This window comes from Nuphar pumila, chromosome 10 (genome assembly GCF_984573655.1).
Source record: "Nuphar pumila chromosome 10, dmNupPumi1.hap1.1, whole genome shotgun sequence".
NCBI classification, from domain to species: domain Eukaryota; kingdom Viridiplantae; phylum Streptophyta; class Magnoliopsida; order Nymphaeales; family Nymphaeaceae; genus Nuphar; species Nuphar pumila.
The window spans coordinates 91,689,387-91,708,435 of NC_143258.1; the positions used below are offsets into that span (position 1 = coordinate 91,689,387).

Genomic DNA, 19,049 nt, shown 5'->3' on the forward strand with positions numbered 1-19,049 from the left:
TAAAAGCCTCTTGCATCCTGCACGAGGATGCCTGATAGAACATGCAATGAGCGAAAACCTGAGCATCATCTGCAATGGCAAGGCATTAACGAAACATTTGCAAAAGCAGGAGCCTGGGCGCAAAGCGCGACGGCAAAGTAAAGACTGTAAGCAAGAGTGCAAACGCAAAGCCTGTGCGCAAAGCACGACGACAAAGTAAAGACCGAAAGCAGGAATGTGTAAGCGAAGCCTAGGCACAATGTGCGGCGACAAAAGGAAGACATGACAGAAAGTAAAGGACAAGGATCGCAAAACTGCGTCCTTGAGTTAAATGTATACTCGTATATATATATATATATATATATATATATATATATATATATATATATATATATATTTAATTGTCCAAGTCCTTCGTGCAATCTTCCCCTACCTCGGGGTATCGCCAGAAGGTAGTCGCTTGTGAGCGTAAGAGATTGCCGGTTCGGTTTGCGGGGCGCGAATGGGCTCTGTTGCACAACTGCAAATATGCGATATCAGCGAACAAGCAAAAAAAAAACAGGGAGAAGTCTCAGCTTCTCCGCAATGCAAGGCAGAGATCAACAGTCCCTGCTGACTTGAAAAAATAACGGGGCAGAATCTAAAGACCCATGCTACCCAAAAGAACAGGTGCAGGGGCCATCGGTCCCTGCCGAATATTTAAAGAAGGGCAGGGGCCGGCGCTGGAAAATTAAAAAGGGCAGGGGCCATCAGCCCCTGCTACAAAGGTAAAAAGGGCAGGGATCATCGGCCCTTGCTGAAACAAATAAAAGGGCAGGGGCCGGAGGCACTTGTTGGCTTGCTTGACAGAGAAACAAGACAGGGGCCAAAGGCCCCCTGTCGGTTTCTCAGAGGAACAGGGGGCGGAGCCCCCCTGTCAACCAGAGGTGACGGCAGGGGGCTTCAACCCACTGTCGACCAACCAAGGACAGTGGCACGGGAGAGAGACCCCCTGTTGGCAAAACAAGAGGGACAGGGGGGGCGGAGCCCCGTGTCGACAAGGCAAACCACAGGGGGGTGGAGCCCCCTGTCGACGAGCCAAACGAGAAGGAAGAGAGAGGGAGAGGAGAGAAAACAAGAGAAAAAGAGGAGCCGTACCTGGTGGTCACCAGCGGTGGCAGCATCAGAGGGAGTCGTCGGTGGCGGTGGTTCGTCGGCGGTCGTCTGCGTCGCTCCCGACAGTAGGAGAGCCGAGAGAGATGCAGGGAGGAGACGAGAGGGGGGGGGGACGGAGAGTGCAGAGAGCGACGAGAGAGAGTCGGTGAGGGAGAGAGTCGAGGGAGCGAGAGGGTGAGAGAGAAGAGATGAGAGAGCAAAGAGGGGAAAGGGGGGGTTTCGAGAACCTCCCCCCCTTTGCCTCGCTATCTGAAACAGACCCGAGGGAGGCGATGCCTCCATTGGGTCCGGGTCCGGATCCGACCCGAATCCAAGTTAGATTTAATTTTTTTTCTTTCGGATTTTACACAAAGAGACTTGCCAAGAGTGGAATAGGATGAAACTACGGCTTCGGTTGAAGAAGATAAACCTCTAAGAAGAGGTTGAAGAGCTTCCACCAATTGTGATAGGGATATTGCTCCCTTCAGTCTATTTTCTTCCATACTTAGTTCCTCTATTGTATCACCAATAAAGAAAACTTTTTCTTTATGGAAAAAGGCCGATTTGGTGGATTCAAATTTGGGCCTTAATCCATTCACAAATTGATAGAAATGCTCTATGTCTATTTGCTTTTGTTAGAGCTCAATATTTTCGGGGCAATGCCACTTTAGTTTAAGAACCAACTCATCCCAAACTTCAGATAACTCATCGTAATACTCCTTAATGCTTTTGTCACCTTGGGTTATAGTTTGAACTTTATCTTGCAAGTTGCGCACATCTGCAATATTCTTAAGGAAATACATATTTTTGATATATTTTCAAGTCGTATTGACATGCTCAAATTTTGCAAGACTAGAGCATTTTTAGTATTGACGCTATTAATGAGCCAAGACATAATCTTGGCATGTCCCATTCTTCACTCTTTCTATTTTTTCTTATAATTGGCTATGGCCTTAATTTTTTTACCATCGAAAAGAGGAACTTCTTTCTCGCTCCACCTTAGTGAGAACTAGTTTAAGCTCCGGATTGGACCCATCCACTAATCCCCACAACTGTTTTCTCCAAATATAGTGCTTCATAATCGAAGACCACATTATATAGTTTGTATCGTTAAGTTTAATGGGCATGATGGTGACACTTTCTTTGTCATTCATTCTTACAAAGGGAAGACAGAGGGAGAAAGAGATAGATGTAGGGAAAGAGCGAGAGCATTTGCACCACACTATGAACTTTGAGTAGGATCAACGAGCACTTGAACCAAGGAACCAAGTCAAACTTCAAGTGAGCAATATATGATCACACAAGCAATTGAATGTGAATCACCAATGAATGAGCACCACCATGGTATGATACCATGTAAAGAGAGGAAGAGAAGATCTTCAAGTACAAACCAAGTGTCCACCAAGGATTCCGAAGTGGATAAGCACAAATGCCACTAAAGGCACACTCATAAAATGCTACTAAGAGCACACTTCACAAATGCCACTAAGGGCTTACACAACAGAATAAAAAATAATATTTTATTGAATCATAAAATACAAGAAGCATAGCCACAAATGAGAGGGGTTCACTAAGAGAGGCTCAAAAGAATCCTTGGGGCTAGTCCAATGGCTATATTTGTAGCTGTTGGACTAGTTCCAACGGCTTGTCAAACCTAGTCAACTCTAGGTTGACTAAAACAAAAATAATAAAAATAAAAAATGTTTACTATATACAATATATATATATATATATATATATATATATATATATATATATATATATATATATATATATATATATATATATATATATATATATATATATATATATATATATACATTTTAACAGGGATATGTCCGTGTGCACACACAAGTGTATTTGTGTCTATATAGCATGATTATCTCAAATGCAGACTCCTGAACATCAATTCTAAATTACTATAATTAAAAACATTGAATAATAAAACTAGGTTGAAATAGAAATGTAATGTAATTGATGAAAAATTTAAAAGAAGAACATAATTGGAGGGGATATCAAATAAGTAATCAAGATCATAAAAGAAAATAGATAGAGTTGATAACCCTATATTGGCTGTATCTCTCACTGGTTTGACCATGTCCATGAAGTGTCAGGCTTCTTATGACATAGACTTGTACCATCAAAATCCAGTTATATAGATAAATGGCTGAACCAGGTTGAAAATGTTCTAACAATATGAAAAGTCAATGAGGTGGTAAAGGCGTAACTGTGAAGAAACAGATATAAGAAAAAGTGAAATCTATTCTTGAAGGAACGAGGACCCTCTATTCCAATGATGTTGAATATGCCTTTTAACATTAGGTGAACACAGTTTTGCATAGTGCCAAATGCTAATACCATGTGGTGCAGTAGAAGATTGAGGATATGTCTTAAGTTAATCTTTAGTAGCACACTTCTGCAACTAACAATGCAACTTATGCAAGCATCCGTGAAACAGGAATTGCAGGTAATCTATCCTTGAACATGCACTTGAAGATGTGAAAGGAGTGTGAAAGTAAAAATGATACATGTAGATATAGTGCAACAGAGGCACAGACACACACACACACAAAACAAGAACACAACATACATGAGAATATGATATTACTATCTGCTGGTCCTTGTTATCTGAAGTGTAAAATTTGAGTTAGAGATGAATTCATAATTGTTCCCTTCAGTTATTCATTGTTTTTTCCTTCTGCAGTTACTTGACCTCCCATAAAATCCTATAGAAGTCGGCAACTAATTGAATGCATCTTTTTTTGATGATTGAATCCTAGTGTTATAAAGGGAATATGTGCAGAAGTAAATTCTAGCATCGAAGATGAAAGTTTCCTCTCTAAATTTCGGATGAGCGAGCTGCCTGAGCTGAGCAAGAAATTGACAAGTTTTCTTGACTTGTTGAATCGTGCTTCTAATGAGACAGACAAGATACCAACCACTAAAGTGATTACTGGCCTTCAGGATGTATTGGAGGTTATTACCCAAGATATTATGGCTGAAGGACACGGGTAAGTATTTATACACTGAGGCTTCTAATATTACATTATGGTGGAAAGAATGTGTTCTTTTTCTAACTACTGTTATCCTCTTAGATTTCTGGGTCAAAAGAGTGATTCATCTGGAAGAAACAAAACAGAGAAATTTGCAGAAATAAACATTGGCATCATGAAGGAAGAACGTTGGGTTGCTGAGGTAACTCCCTTGCAGTTTTTGGTTCTATTTTGATCAATTTAAAACTCTCTTTCACTAATTTTGAAAATATTCCAGGTTTCCAGGCTCCATTTGCTTTTAACTGTTAAAGAATCTGCTGCTAATGTCCCTATGAATTTGGAAGCTAGACGCCGCATTACCTTCTTCACAAATTCTTTGTTCATGAATATGCCAAAAGCTCCAATAGTTCAGGAAACAATGTCATTCAGGTTTTATATTTATCTGTCACAATAAAGTATGATGATGTTGTTGCTATTTTCTGTTATTGTTCATTTGGTTTTCATCACTGTTACCATGGTTTTGAGCAGTATATCATTCCCATTAAGATGTGTTTTGACTGTTTTGTGATTTTGTGCAATAAATTTTTGTTGAAGCGTTGGTCCTCTTTTTGCTACATAAATAATTTTGTCAACTCTAATTGATCATTGTGCTGTGTTAGCTGGTCCATTGCAGGGTTGCCCTCTTCTAAATTCTTCATGTTGTAGGAATAAATCTAAGAAACATTGGTTAATAAGAGAAAATGCAAAATATATTGTTATAGAATGTCACACTTTGGTCTTAGACATACCTCATTAGTATCCAATACTCCTTTATCTTGAATCACACATTCATTGAATGGGCTTTCTAGAAAAATATTATCCAATGCCAAGGAATCAAGGCTCAAGTTTTTCCTGAAGTGCTTCTCTCTTAGACAGATTATAATGCACATATATGAGATCATTTAATCTTTTTTGTTGGAGCCTCTTATGATGCTCAGTATGAGTTTGATCAAGTATGCTCACTGTCACAGCCAGATGAGGTGCATCTTTGACCAAGATTGTGAACTGCTATGTTTTTAGATATTTGCAACCCCTCACATACATTTGCTACCATGAATCTATATGAAAATATAAATAGCAATCACTGTAAGACTATTAAGAATAAATTAATGTTTACATGCCTATACAAAGGATTAAAACAAAATTAAACAATTAATTATACATTAATGTAAAATGTAAATAAGTTACCTGATTTAGGCCTTATGAAAATATAAATAGCAATCACTATATGTCCATTAAAAATAAAATAATGTTTACATGCCTATACAAAGGTTTAAAACAAAATTAAACAATTAATTATATATTAATGTAAAATGTAAATAAGTTACCCGATTTAGGCTTTCTTTGTGTTCCAATAGCACTTGAGTAGGCAAAGTCATCTACATTCACGAACTTTTCTATCTAAAAACAAGAAAAATAAGGATTCAAGTAAAGTTAGTATAACAAACACCACATTACATGGTTTTGAGCTTGTCATACTAATATTCATTTTGAAAATATAAAATTGTAAAAGAAGATACTAAATTACTTGAAAAGATGGCATTAATTTTATTTTAAGAATCCCATTCTAAAATGTGTGCATTTTTTCATTCCACATTATACCTCCAAATCAACCTGCATAAATTAATTACTAGAGAAAATCAATGCTATTATTTATACAACTAAAATTTAAATAAAAAAAGTAAATAAGAAGATTTTGATTTACCTTCAGACTGTTTAAATCATATTATATTCGGGGTTTAAGAAATATGAAGCTGCATGAATTGGTTGAATGAGTTCTCACATCTTTTATTAGTTATACTACAAACTGGTTGATACTTGTTTTCTACCCCCACAATGACATCTATCAATCATACTTCATAATGGTTGATACTTGTTTTTAACCCCATAATAAAATTTTATTGCCAAGTTGCTCAATGTATTGCTTCGTATAATAGCCCAAGATAGGGTTATCATCATTATCAACCACACGAAGAACTTGTACAAGTGGTTCTACGGTTTTCACAACATTCTGAAGCACTTTCCAAAATGATTCATTTAACACTACTTTCAACAATTTTATGTTCCTCTTCATTATAGGGTTTACATACAATCCTATCTTCAGAAACAAACATTCTTTTATTATTACTTTTGTTCTTCAACAAACTATCAAGAAAGAAAAATTTGTGACAAATCTAGGTTTAACTAGTCTAACACTATCAGCTCCGGTGATAAACTTTGATCTCATCATGTTTAAAACAAGAGCATGATTATAAATTAATTTTGTAATTCTTTTCCCCTTCTCCACGCAATTTTTGACAATGTGTTTTAACAGGAGATCAGTGCAATGGGATCACTCAGTGTCCAAAATAAGCATATCCTCTCTATCTCTATCCTTTTTCCTGCAACCATACAGTTAGGTGCATTATCATTTACCAATTGCATTATGTTCTCTTCTTCAACTTCATTGAGAGCAATGTCCGGTCTTGTAATGGACAAGTTAGAGACCCCATTAGTTGTCGATATGGTGTTGGATCTTTAAGAAGAGTTCCATCTTCCAGTCTTAATTTTGTATTGACAACCTTCGGCGTATCTACTTTCTTGTCATTTGATATTCCTAATTTGGCAATAATATTTATAGTCAACTTCTTTTGAGATAAAATATATCATCTGGAATAATAAGCCACTTCTATACCTAACCGAGTTCAGACATGTCAAAATGTTTTTTAAGAATTATTTTAATTTCCTCAACTCCCTTTTTGTCACTTCCTGTAATGATCATATCATCCACATACAATATAAGAATGATAATGTTAGAACTTATATCTTTAACAAAAAGAGTAGTGTCAATATAACAATATTTATAACCCAAGTTCAATATAACCTTGCTAAATCTATCATGCCAAACTTTAGGGGATTACTTAAGCCCATATAAAGTTTTTCTCAAACGAAGAACTTTTTCTTCATTGATCTTATGACTGAGAAGAAGATCTACGTACACTTCCTCATTTAGGTCACCATTCAAGAAAGCATTCTTAACATCTAGTTGGTAGACAAGCCATTTCCTAATAGATGCTAAGGCAATAAGAGTCCTTACACTAGTCATACGTGCTATGGGTGTGAATGTTTCCTTGTAGTCAATACCATATTCTTGAGAGTAATCGTTGGCCATTAACCTAACCTTATATTTTTCTAAAGATATATCCCTCCTTTGTCTTATCTTTATAAAACCATCTTCATCCTATGGTCTTTTTTCCTATGGGTAGAGAATGAATTTTCTAAGTTTTTTGCTTTTTCTAAGGCTCCTAATTCTATATTCATGGCATCTACCCATTTAGAAATAACTTTGGCCTCATTGTAGGAGAAAGGTTCATGAAAGGTGCGAATAGATATAAGACAAACTCTATACCAAGGTGAAAAAGACTCATAGGACAAAAATCTATCTAGAGGCCTAGAAGATTGATTGGATTTTCTAATACTGGGCTCTTCACATAATTGGTTTTGAGTATATCTATCAAGTGCACATGGAGGATTCTCAATCGTTCTTCTAGAATAAGTTTGAATATCATGAACCGGCATATCACTATTTAAAGATTTACTAGAATCACTAATATGTATAATTTCATCATTATTATTCTCAATCTCTAATTCATCATTAGATTTATCATTCTTTGGTGGCAAATCAAATAAAAAGGAATACTCGATGTTATCTTTAGGCTTGTCTATACAAAAACCATTTTCCTTTTCAAGACAATTTACGTTTCTTGAAACATACAACGCCATTTTTCAAATCGTAACATCTATATCCTTTTTTGTTTTACGCATAACCAAGAAACACACATTCAATGGCTTTAGGAGAGAGCTTATCTTTTCTTTCAATAAGTACAAAATATTTACATCCAAAAAATCTTAAACTACTTAAGTCAGGAGTGGTTTGGTAGAGTTTTTCAATTGGGGAGATGTTTTGTAAAGAAGATGAAGACATATGGTTTATAAGATATACCGCAGTTAGTGCACCTTCAACCCAAAAGCTTTTTGGAACATCTTTTAAAATAAGCAAAGTTCTCGTGGTTTCAACGAGAGGATAATGTTTTCTTTCAGCCAAACCATTTTGTTGTAGAATGTTTGGACAAGATCTTTGATAGGTAATACCATTTTCTTTCAAATAATTTTTTAAATTATTGGATAAATACTCTCCTCATGAATCTGATTGAAAAATGATGATATTTGTTTGAAATTGATTTTTTACAAGCTTATGAAATTAAAACTTGAAAACACTTCGGATTTTAGCCTAAGAAAATAAATCCAAGTATATCTAGTGTAATCATAAATAAACACAACATGATAAAAGGAACCTCCTTTTGATATAATGGGAACCAGACCCCATACATCCGAATGCACAAGTTCAAAAGGTTTTTTAGAGATAAAAGTTCTAGAACCAAACAAAATGAATTTTATTTTCCCAAGAATACAATCATTACATACAAATACTTTTTCAATACAAGAATCCTTCAAAAAAAAAAAAAAACAATTTAGATACATTTGGATGGCCCAATCTTTTGTCACAAATCAATATTTTTTCCTTTACAAAATTAAAACAAGTTTTTTTGTGAATATGAAGAAAATCCATGTAGTAGAGTTCTCTTTTCCTATGGCCTTCCCCAATCAGTTATATTGACTGGCGATCTTGCACCCAACACTTTTTAGATGAGAAGGAGACCTCATACCCACAATCCGAAATTTGAGAAATTGAATATAAGTTTAAATCAAGCTTTGAAAATCTTTTGAAATTTTTTTAAAAGTTCTAATGCTTTTAATTTTTAAATTGGTTTCATCTGTGGTAGAAATGCTAGAATTATAAAAAGGTTTAATGCATTACAATAAAAGAGACTCCAAGGGTGTCATGTGAAAGGAGACACCAGAATCAAGTATCCAAGAATACACGACTTCAAAAGTATTATTGAAGAGCCTTCGTAAGTTGGTTAATGGTATCCTTAATATCTCCTCCTTTTTTATTTTCCTCGGCTTCCTTTTTTAGATGATTCTTTAACGGTTGACGCCTTCTTATTGAGTTTTGGACATTTTGGTTTGATATGCCTGGGTTCATTACAAAATGACATATAACTCTTCTTCCTCCACCATTGTTGTTTCTTCGAAAGTGAAAAAGCTTATATGTTTTAATGTTGTTGCGGGGCATAGACACGACAAGTACCTTCCTCTTCTCTTTTGGACATGACAAGCTGTGTTTTCACTTGGTAAACTTCGGCAAGTGCCTCATTAAGCGATGTATCAATGGTCCTATGCAATATAAAGGACCTAACTTGCTCAAATTCGGGTCTTAACCCAAAGAGAAAAGTGAAAAGGCCTCATTTCAATGGTCGGGCCTTCCCACATGAGTTCAAGCATGGCCAATTCATCCCATAGACCATCACACTCTTGTCTCCTTATTTCGTGGTCTGAATCTTCTCTTGGAGAAAGTATTCTCATGCTAAGTTTTTTTGCACAAGCATACTTTTGAGAAAAACCCAAGCTTCGCAAGATTTTTCAAACTTGACAATGTTGGTGGCTATGTTGAGTTCCATACTATTTAGGAACCGAGATAAAATTTGAGCGTCTTTAAAAGACTTCTCTCGTTCATCATCATCAAAAGCCCTAATTTGATCTTCATGTTTCTTTGTGAGTATGAGTTGTGGCTCACAAGAAGTGTCACTCATAAACCCAAAGCTTTTTTCCTTTGAGATGATTCTCCATGGCCCACATAAGGTAGTTTGAATCATTGAGTTTTAAGGTGATCATTGGCACAAGTTTCTTGGCCATTTTTAAAGGAGATAGCTAATATTTGAAGATCTCTTCTTCACCGCAACCATGAGCTTTGGAAAAGTACAATAGGATCTCAAGAGCCTATGGCTCCGATACCATTTAATGAAACAGGAAAGAGTACAATGACAAGGCCACTAAGGCTAATCAAGAAACAAAATAATGTGCACAAGCACTATCCACTAAGGGACAATACACAAGCCACTTAAGGGAAAATACAAGAGTTCCAAATGTGATCACAATAGCCACTAATGGGCAAGCACAAGAGAGTAAAATAACAAAAAATATGAATTTATTCACTAATAATACTTAAGAAAAGCATAACAACAATATGGGAGAGATCACATATTTATAAGGAATACAAAACACAAGAGGGGCTAGCCAACTAGCTCTTGGGCTAGTCCAACAGCTAGTCAAACTAGCGATTGGACTAGCTCAACAGCTAGAACAAAAGAAGTAAAATACAAAAAATAAAAAGGAAAAATAAATATATAAAAGTGCCCCTAATAGGCACCACCTATTACATAACAGTAAAAAGACTAAAATACCCTTAATGGGCATAACCTATTACATATACAAATCAGCTAAAAAATAAGTATATATACACATATATATGTATATATATACACATAGTATATATGTATATACATACGTATATACCTACACAATTTAACAATTGTTTCTTTGTTCTTGCATTTCATTTCCTTTTCCCCTTGTTTTTGCCTCTAAGTATATCCTTTCCTTTATTCAATTGCATTAAATGACTTATAATCAGTGTTGTTAAAAACGCGCCTCAAGGCGCAAAAAGCGTGCCTCGCCTCAAGGTGAGGGCCTTTGTGCCTTGAGGCGCAGTTAAAAAGCGTAAACCCATGTAGGCGTACGCCTCTTGCGCCTTGAGGCGAGGCACGCCTCAGCGTGAGGCGCACACGCCTTATTTTGTTGGTCAAATGAGGGTCAAATTCCTCATTTGACCAACAATAACATCTCACCCCCGACCCTAATAAGGGTCGGGAGCCTTAATTTCCCTAATCTCCTCTCTCGCAGCCCCTCTCTCCCTCTCGTCTCTCTTAGCCCCTGTCTCCCTCTCGTCTCTCGCAGCCCCTCTCTCCCTGTTGTCTCTCGCAGCCTCTCTCTCTCTCTCGTCTCTCACAACCCCTCTCTCTCTCTCATCTCTCACAACCCCTCTCTCTCTCTCGTCTCTTGTAGTCCCTCTCTCTCGTCTCTCACACTCTCTCGCTTCCCCGCTTCCTTCTCGCCAGAAGTAGCTGCGACGCCGGCAACCCTTGCCAGACACCAGGTAACCCCGACCCCCTTCATTCATCCTTGGCTGTTACTACAACCTTTCTTTTGGATAGGTGCTGATCAACAACATAGACAAAAAAAGAACAAGCTTAAATGTTTAAAAGTTGGAAATGTAGTGTGAATGATTACTGATGCAAAAACACTGATTTGGTCCTCTTGATGCTTGCAACTATGTATGGACCAAGCGATTCACGTGCATGGATAGACAGTGAGTATTTGAGCCAGCTGCGCAGATGGTTTTTCAACCCAAAAATTGTTATGTCCAATTGCCATTCACGTGTAGAATTTTCGGTTGGCTTACTGAGATATTTCAGTGATTTAACTGCCAAGCCAAATTCCAGATATTGAGGTTTTGCTACGAGCAGTATCACGGTGTTGTAGGCCATTAAACAGAAAAAGAAACTATTGAGTTACTCTTTAAGAAAGTGCCCTGTAGCCATACATGCGTCCGAAAAAGATTGTTTCCAACCTCTTTCAATTGTGCCTAACCTTTTTTATGAAATGGAGGTTTTGGAGTTTGATTCGGGTGGAAGTGAATCCATGATCAATCTGGACCATGTTTCGTATAAAAAAATAAAAACAAAAATAAAAAAAGATGCTTGATAACAACGTAACCAAGGTCATGGTCCAGTTTCTTCAACCATACAAATAAATAAGTTTGTTTTTGGCAATATAGTGAATCTAGTAAGAACCCTTATAATAGGCATACTTCTGATTTGATGTTTGCTTAAATATTGCTAGAATGCAAGTCCAGTGTTAATTACAAACTCTATACTTCTGATTTTATTTCGTGTTGGTTGTTGCTTCATCAATAAAGCATTTCTTATTTATTTATAATTTTAAATAATTTTTATAGTTTTTTTAAGTTAAATTTTTTTTGAGGCTTACGCTTTGCGCCTCGAGGCTTACGCCTCGCCTCAGATTTTGGTGGAGCGCCTCGCTACGCCTCAATGCTTTTCACAACACTGCTTATAATCATCATCTTTCAATCCAAGAGAAGTAATTTCTTTATCAATAGCTTGTTTTTGTCTTTTCAGTCTTTGAATTTGATCAAGACAGTCACGTGGGTTTTTTAGTTTTAGGAGAAACATTTTGACATGGTTCAACATTTCCTTTCCTTTGGGCCAAATGTGCTTTTAGACTACTTAGACATGTTGTCACGGGCTTATTAGGAGCACCGTGTGGCACCTGGTGATCCGGAGCAGGTTAGCGAGTCTAGGAAAACTAACACAAACACACATCAAATAGCGCAAGATCACAACAGGGTGCGCGGATGTAGTCACACAAGCATGCGCGTGCACAATCACATAAAGAGGGCAAGAGGGCAAGAGGGCAAAGAGCAAGAATAAAAGAAAGCATAAACTTTTTATAGTAAACATGAGAATGTACACACAAAGAGAGAGGGGGGGGGGGCGTATCACTCCTCGATGCTATTTGCTGGTGGTAGCCTTCAATCTACAACATGAATTGATGAATATTGTGCGGAGTCTCCTAACTTGTGTTGCTCTCTGGTAATCATTTCCACTTCACGAGGTATTTCTCTACTTCTCCGAGGTAGTTGTTGACATGGTTCATTATAGACTCAACTTCTTGGGAGGCTGGTGCTGATGAAGGTGCTCACTGCGAGATGGGAGCTTGCTTAGGTAAACTGCAGCTGGGATCTTCTTTATCTTCGTTAAGGGGCTTCAAGTCACACACGTGAAAAACTGGTTGGGAGATCTAACTTGTACGCCAAGTTGTCGATCCGTTGAATGATGACGAAGGACCTATCATACTTTTGAATGAGCCCACGATGATGTCCATGAAAGATTTTTGTCCTTTCGGGGTATAACTTGACTAGTACCTTGTCCTCGACTCAAAATTCAGTAGGTCGGCGGTTCCAGTCTGCCCACTTCTTTATTCACTTGGCAGCTTTATGTAGAAACTCCTTCGCCAATTCAGTTTGGTCATGCCAATTCTTGACGAATTGGTAGGAGAAGGGCACCTTGCCTCGACCTTGGGCGGCTATGGAATGGGGTGTTGTGGTTGTTGCCCTGTTGCAATCTCAAAGGGGTTGTGACATGAGGCTTCACTCCTTTGAAGGTTGTAACAAAATTCAGCAATATCCAGCAACTCTATCTAATTCTTCTAATTCGCACTGACAAAGTGTCGTAGATATTCTTCTAACATCCCATTGATGCGCTTAGTCTATGGATGAAAACTAATAGAGAAATGCAGTTTAGATCTTAGTAACTGAAAATTTTCTCTTTAAAACTTTCTCATGAAGCGAGCATCACAATCGCTAATGATGCTTTTTGGGATGTCCCAATACTTGACTACATGCTTCACAAAGAGTCAGACAGTGTCTTCAGTTGAACAAGTGGTGGGAGAGGGTGAAATGGTTGCATATTTAGAGAACTGATCAACCACAATGAATATGACATTGTACCCTTCAATCTCCAGCAGGCTCACGTTGAAGTCTATTGGGATAAGTACAATCCCCTTCGAGAGTATGTTATCTTCAAACCAAGAAAATATTTCAGACACCCTAGGTCTTTTATCTAAAACATGCTAGCCAATTTCTTTTTGATCGCCTCAAATCTCTCTAAGTCATCTCTTTCCCAAGTATAGAAGAAGACAAACCAGGCAGGGTTATGATAGCTTTGTTCAAATCCAAGAGATTTAACTGTTGAGCTAAATTTCTCAAATCAGTCTCGTGGCGCCTGTTTGAGTCCTTATAGCGCTCTGTGTAGTATGAAAACTCTATCCTCTAGATCTAAATATCCTTGTGGCAATTCCATATACACCTTCTCTTCCAGGTCTCCATTCAAGAAGGCATTATTAACATCCAACTACCATTGATTCCACTCTTGTAGTGGAGCCATAATGAGCAATGTACGAATAGTGGTCATATGAGCTACTTGAGCAAAGGTTTCAACGAAATCAATTCCAAACTGTTGACTATAATCCTTTGCTACTAATTTTGCCTTATATCTTTCAATTGACCCATCTGCCTTGATTTTTATCTTATAAACCCACTTACTCCCAATAATATTCTTCCTTGGTGGAGGTTTTATCAGTTTTCAATATTGCATCCTCTCAAGTGCACTAATTTATTTAGCCATAGCTCTTTGCCACTCTTCTTTTTCAGTTGCCTCTGCATAAGACTCAGGATCGACATAAGAATGAGTCAATGAAAAAAATGCATGACGTTTAGAGGATAAAGGAGGAATCGAAGTTCTAGAGCTTCTATGTACTTGAGAAGGATTAGGAAAAGAAGAATGATAACTCAAATAAAGACTCTAAATTTGAGTGGATGAATTCAGCAGACAAAGGAATATGATCAAAATTGGTCTATTCTCTTCTCATTGGCTCTACCTCCACCTGATCCAAGAAAGGGATCTCGACAACATTTTCATTTCTTCTTGAGTAGGTTTGTCCAAACCAACCATCTCTTGGCTGAACCTCCTCCCCATGAACCTCTACATTTTCATTCACCCTCTTGCACCAAAAGAACCAAGAAAGACAAATCAGACTCATCTCTTGTTTTATCTCCACTCTGGCTGAAATATGCATATCCTCATGAAAGACATGTCGAGATACCCACACTCTCTTTCCAATAAGATCATAACATTTGTAACTCTTTTGACCATTAGCAAAACCAAGAAAGCAACACTAAACAGTTCTATGAGACAATTTGTCTCTATATCTATTGAAATGAAGTGAATAACAATCACAATGAAATTCCACTAAGGGGCTACATGAGATCGCAAACACACAAAGACCACTATTGAGTCAAATACAATCTCACAAAGGAGTCACACACGAAGACAATCTCATAAGAGCTCAATGGAAAAATAAATATTTTTATAGAACCACATTTATGCTTGTAAAAAGCATATCTTTACAAGAGTTATTGTGGCATACAATAGAGGGAGGCACTCTAACAGTCGTTTAATTGCCTCCAACGGTCATATTTATGACTGTTTGGAACAAAGCCACACATACAATAGAGGGAGGCACTCCAACAGTCATTGGATTGCCTTTAACAGTCATATTTATGACCATTGGGAGCAGTCCAACGTCTAATTGGACTGCCTCCCAATAGTTATTTTTGGCTAAAATACAAAAAATAGAAAAACAAATAAAATAAAAAAGACAATATAGCCTCTATTGCATTGTATTTATTACATGACAAAAAAAGACCAAAATGTACCTAATATACATATATTGTATAGATATAGGTATATCAGATATATACAATGTATTTTAACATCTATCAGGTAGAAGAACAAAGCATATACATCCATATACTCTCATTATAGCATAATTTGAAGTTCTTGTATACAATTTTTGAAATGGGGATATACCTTTAAGTATACTTGAGGGCAAACAGTTTATCTGATAGATACTCAACTAAACTGCATCCGCCTAAAACGCTTTGGCCACTTCACCTCTAAATAGAAGAACTCTTGTTGTATCCAAGATATGTCTATTTTTCCTTTCAGCCACTCGATTTTGCTCAGGAGTGTATGGATAAATTTTTTGATGATTTATACTTGTCTCCTGCAAGAACTCAAATACACAACTAACATATTCACCACCAAAGTCAGCTCAAAGTTTCTTAATCTTAATTGTAAACTGATTCTCAATCATAACATAAAAGCTCTTAAAGATCTCAAAAAGTTCACTTCTATTTTTTATAAAATATAACCAAGTAAATCTTGTACAATCATCTATAAAAGTAACAAAATATGATCATCCCCTTTTAACAAGACCGATGAAAGACCCCATACATCAGGGTATACAAGATCAAAAGGACTTTCTGACTCCCTATCACTAGACCCAAATGGCAAGCCATGACTCTTTGCCAACTTGCAACTCTCAGTCTCGAACATGATTGGACACAACTAACTGAGGTCCACCAATACTTCTGATGACATCAACTTCTGCAACCTAGAGCTGAAACTACGATTGAGGCTTTGATGCCACAAAACAGACTCATCTATGACTGAAGCTCCCAATCTGATCTCAGATCTCTTCTGCTCTCTCGTATCAAGCCAATCCAAGTAGTACAAGTCTTCTCTTCTATAGCCAATCCAAATATTCTTCCTTGAAAACTAATCCTGCACCACACAACTAAAAAGAGAGAATGTAACATTAAAATTAAGTTTGATAATTTGACCAACAGATATAAGATTCATAACAAGAGATGGAACATGATAAACTCAGAAAACATTAATCTTACTACTAGGATAAGAGTCAAAAGTAATAGAATCAACTTTTGAAACAGACAGAAGAACTATTTGCAGTACGAAAAGGGTCACCCCAGGACTGATATTTAGTTAAGATAGGCTCATGGGTTGTCATATGACCGGAAGCCCCTGAGTCTATTAACCAACCTGAGATACCTGAAAAGCAGTATTGGATGAATAGGTTCCAAAAGACCTTCTCTTGGTCTCTTCTACAATCAATTCAGCTATGACATTTGTGATCGAGGGTAAGAGAAGATGATGTAGTATAACACTCCTCACTTTGTTTCCTTAATGCATACCCCTCAATTCTTGAGTAAGCTGATATTTCCTAATCCAATTCTCTTGCTTGTAAACTTGTTTTAGATATGTCCAAGCTTCTTGGCCTCCTGAATTTAGAAAGGTTCATAGCTATCCTTTATTCTATTGAACCTAGTATCCAAGCCTTGACCCTTTCATTATTTGCAATTCATTCATCTATCGCTTTGTCAAAATCAACATCAGTGGGCTTGGGTGGGTTTCACCTTTGTCATTCAAATATCCTCCAAATCCTTTTCCTACTATTACTTCAGTCATAAAGTCTGCCCAATAAGCATAGTTTGTCCCGTCAAGTTTCACAGAAACTATTTGAATTCCTTCTCCTTTGTCCATCTCACACCACAACCCCAAAACTACAATATATTGAATGTTTGCATAAAAGATGCAATGCAGGAAGAACAAATACCAATATGTATGCTAATCAAATCATGATAGCAACATAGAAATGGTTCAATCCAACAAGAGTCCAACAAAAGCTACACAACTAGATGGTGACGAAATGACCAAGAACAATCATTATGCTTGCACAAAACCACAAAATAAACTGACCAAATGGCACGATTTACACACCAGAGCTGCGAGAATATCAAGAACACCAAAACTAAGACTGATATATCAGTCAAACCAGAAACATGAGCCCAAAAGAATTTACCGCCAGCTTTAGGGTCTCAAAAAATCACCAAATCGCTAAAATAACACCCAAAACTGGTATCAATGGCTTCTTGATGCAGGGCAGGACCCGATTGGGCCCATCGTGCCACTCGATCCACCACACAGGGCAGATGAAAGACCCCGTGAAGATGACTCACCTGCAGGGACGGAGCCACGACGCAGGGAGGTACCCCTGCGCACCTACGTCAGGCGTGGTGGAGCTCGCACGCCCCAGAACCAGCTGCAAAGGAAGACTGAACCGGATCGTGGGTCGGATCCAAATCTGGACCCACGACCCGGTCCAGTAAACAGTCTTTAAGAGGTTGTCTAGGGTTGCGTGAAGGATTATGGAAGATTGAAAACAACCCCAGTCGACTTCTCTCCTGCAGTTTTTCTTTTCTCTATTTGATTGCTGTTTTCCCTTTACTTTTTCCTTACTGTTATTGCATATTCCCATTGTTTATTGGACATTTTCTGAGTTAATAAAGAAGTTCAGCCACACCGATTCACGGTGGGCCATTAGTTTTCACTCCTCCTCCAACGCAGTTGCATCAAAGTGGTATCAAAGCAGCGGGCGTTCCAACTTCATCAGCGGTATGGCTCTTGAGGAGGGAACCGATCCGGTACAAGGCGAAGTGCGTGAGGAGGCGAGCAACGAAGATCCCATGCTGCGTGTCATGGAGGTGTTGACGAAAATCCAGGAGAATGTGTTGCGCGTGACCCGGGATGTGGCAGGCCTATCGAAAAGGCTGGATGGGATGGACGATCGTTTGACAACACTCGAGTCGCGCAAGGGGACGTCGCGCAATACCAGGTGTTGACGTCGATGATGGCGTGTCTGCAAATCTGAACCTCCAAGGGGCTGAATCACACCAGCCGATACCTCTACAACGAGTGACTGTACCTGTTTCAGCATCCACGAAGGGTCCGGCCTACCCAGCAGTTCCAGCATCCGTGTATGGTCCGGACACCTCGCGACAGCACCAGGGGATCCCGGCGAACAACGATGCCCTGGTAAGAGCACCCCACTCCCGACAAAGGTTGACTGGATCGCCTGCTTCACAGGTGGACCCGAGCCTGCAGGGCCCCAGCGGTACGCTGGGTCCACCTGCAGGCCAGGGCGCGTGGCCAGGCGCAACCACAAGTGCGCTGAGGGTCGGCCCGAGCCTGCAGGGCCCCAGTGTTGCGCTGGGCCCACCTGCGGGCCCAGGATCGTGGCAGGGACTCGCTCGGGCTGTGTCGCAGGGTGAGCTGAGTCGGCAGGGGCCCAGCGTCACGCTGGACCCTGCTGCTGGCCCGGTCCCATCAGTCCAGTTTGGGAGAGACGAGCATTCCTTCCCCGACCCCACACGGGGAGGCTCCGTAGCCGCATCCCTGCGAGTTGGAATGGGCGAACCTTTGTTGATGGACCCAGATCCACAAAGACCCAATCCAGTTTGTAATGCAACAGGACCCAGGCCTGTGTCACTGGGACCAACCATTGGGTCTCAGGGAACGGGTTTGGGTCTAGACACCCCTTACCCAGCCTACCTAGTTGGTTCCGGTTCGCGGGCAGCCCCCGGCCAGAACCAACCCATTAGTCCCGACCCTCAACAGATACCTCAGA

The 19,049-nt window shown here is 38.7% G+C and overlaps 1 protein-coding gene across 1 annotated transcript in view; it reads left to right on the forward strand.

The window, feature by feature from the left end:
• The window catches only part of LOC149827350 (callose synthase 7-like), a 131,287-nt gene that overhangs the window by 45,875 nt on the left and 66,363 nt on the right, over nucleotides 1-19,049 (forward strand). The window contains 3 exon segments of the mRNA XM_090019298.1: nucleotides 3,894-4,124; nucleotides 4,209-4,308; nucleotides 4,384-4,535. Of these exon segments, the coding sequence (XP_089875424.1) occupies nucleotides 3,894-4,124; nucleotides 4,209-4,308; nucleotides 4,384-4,535 (483 nt within the window).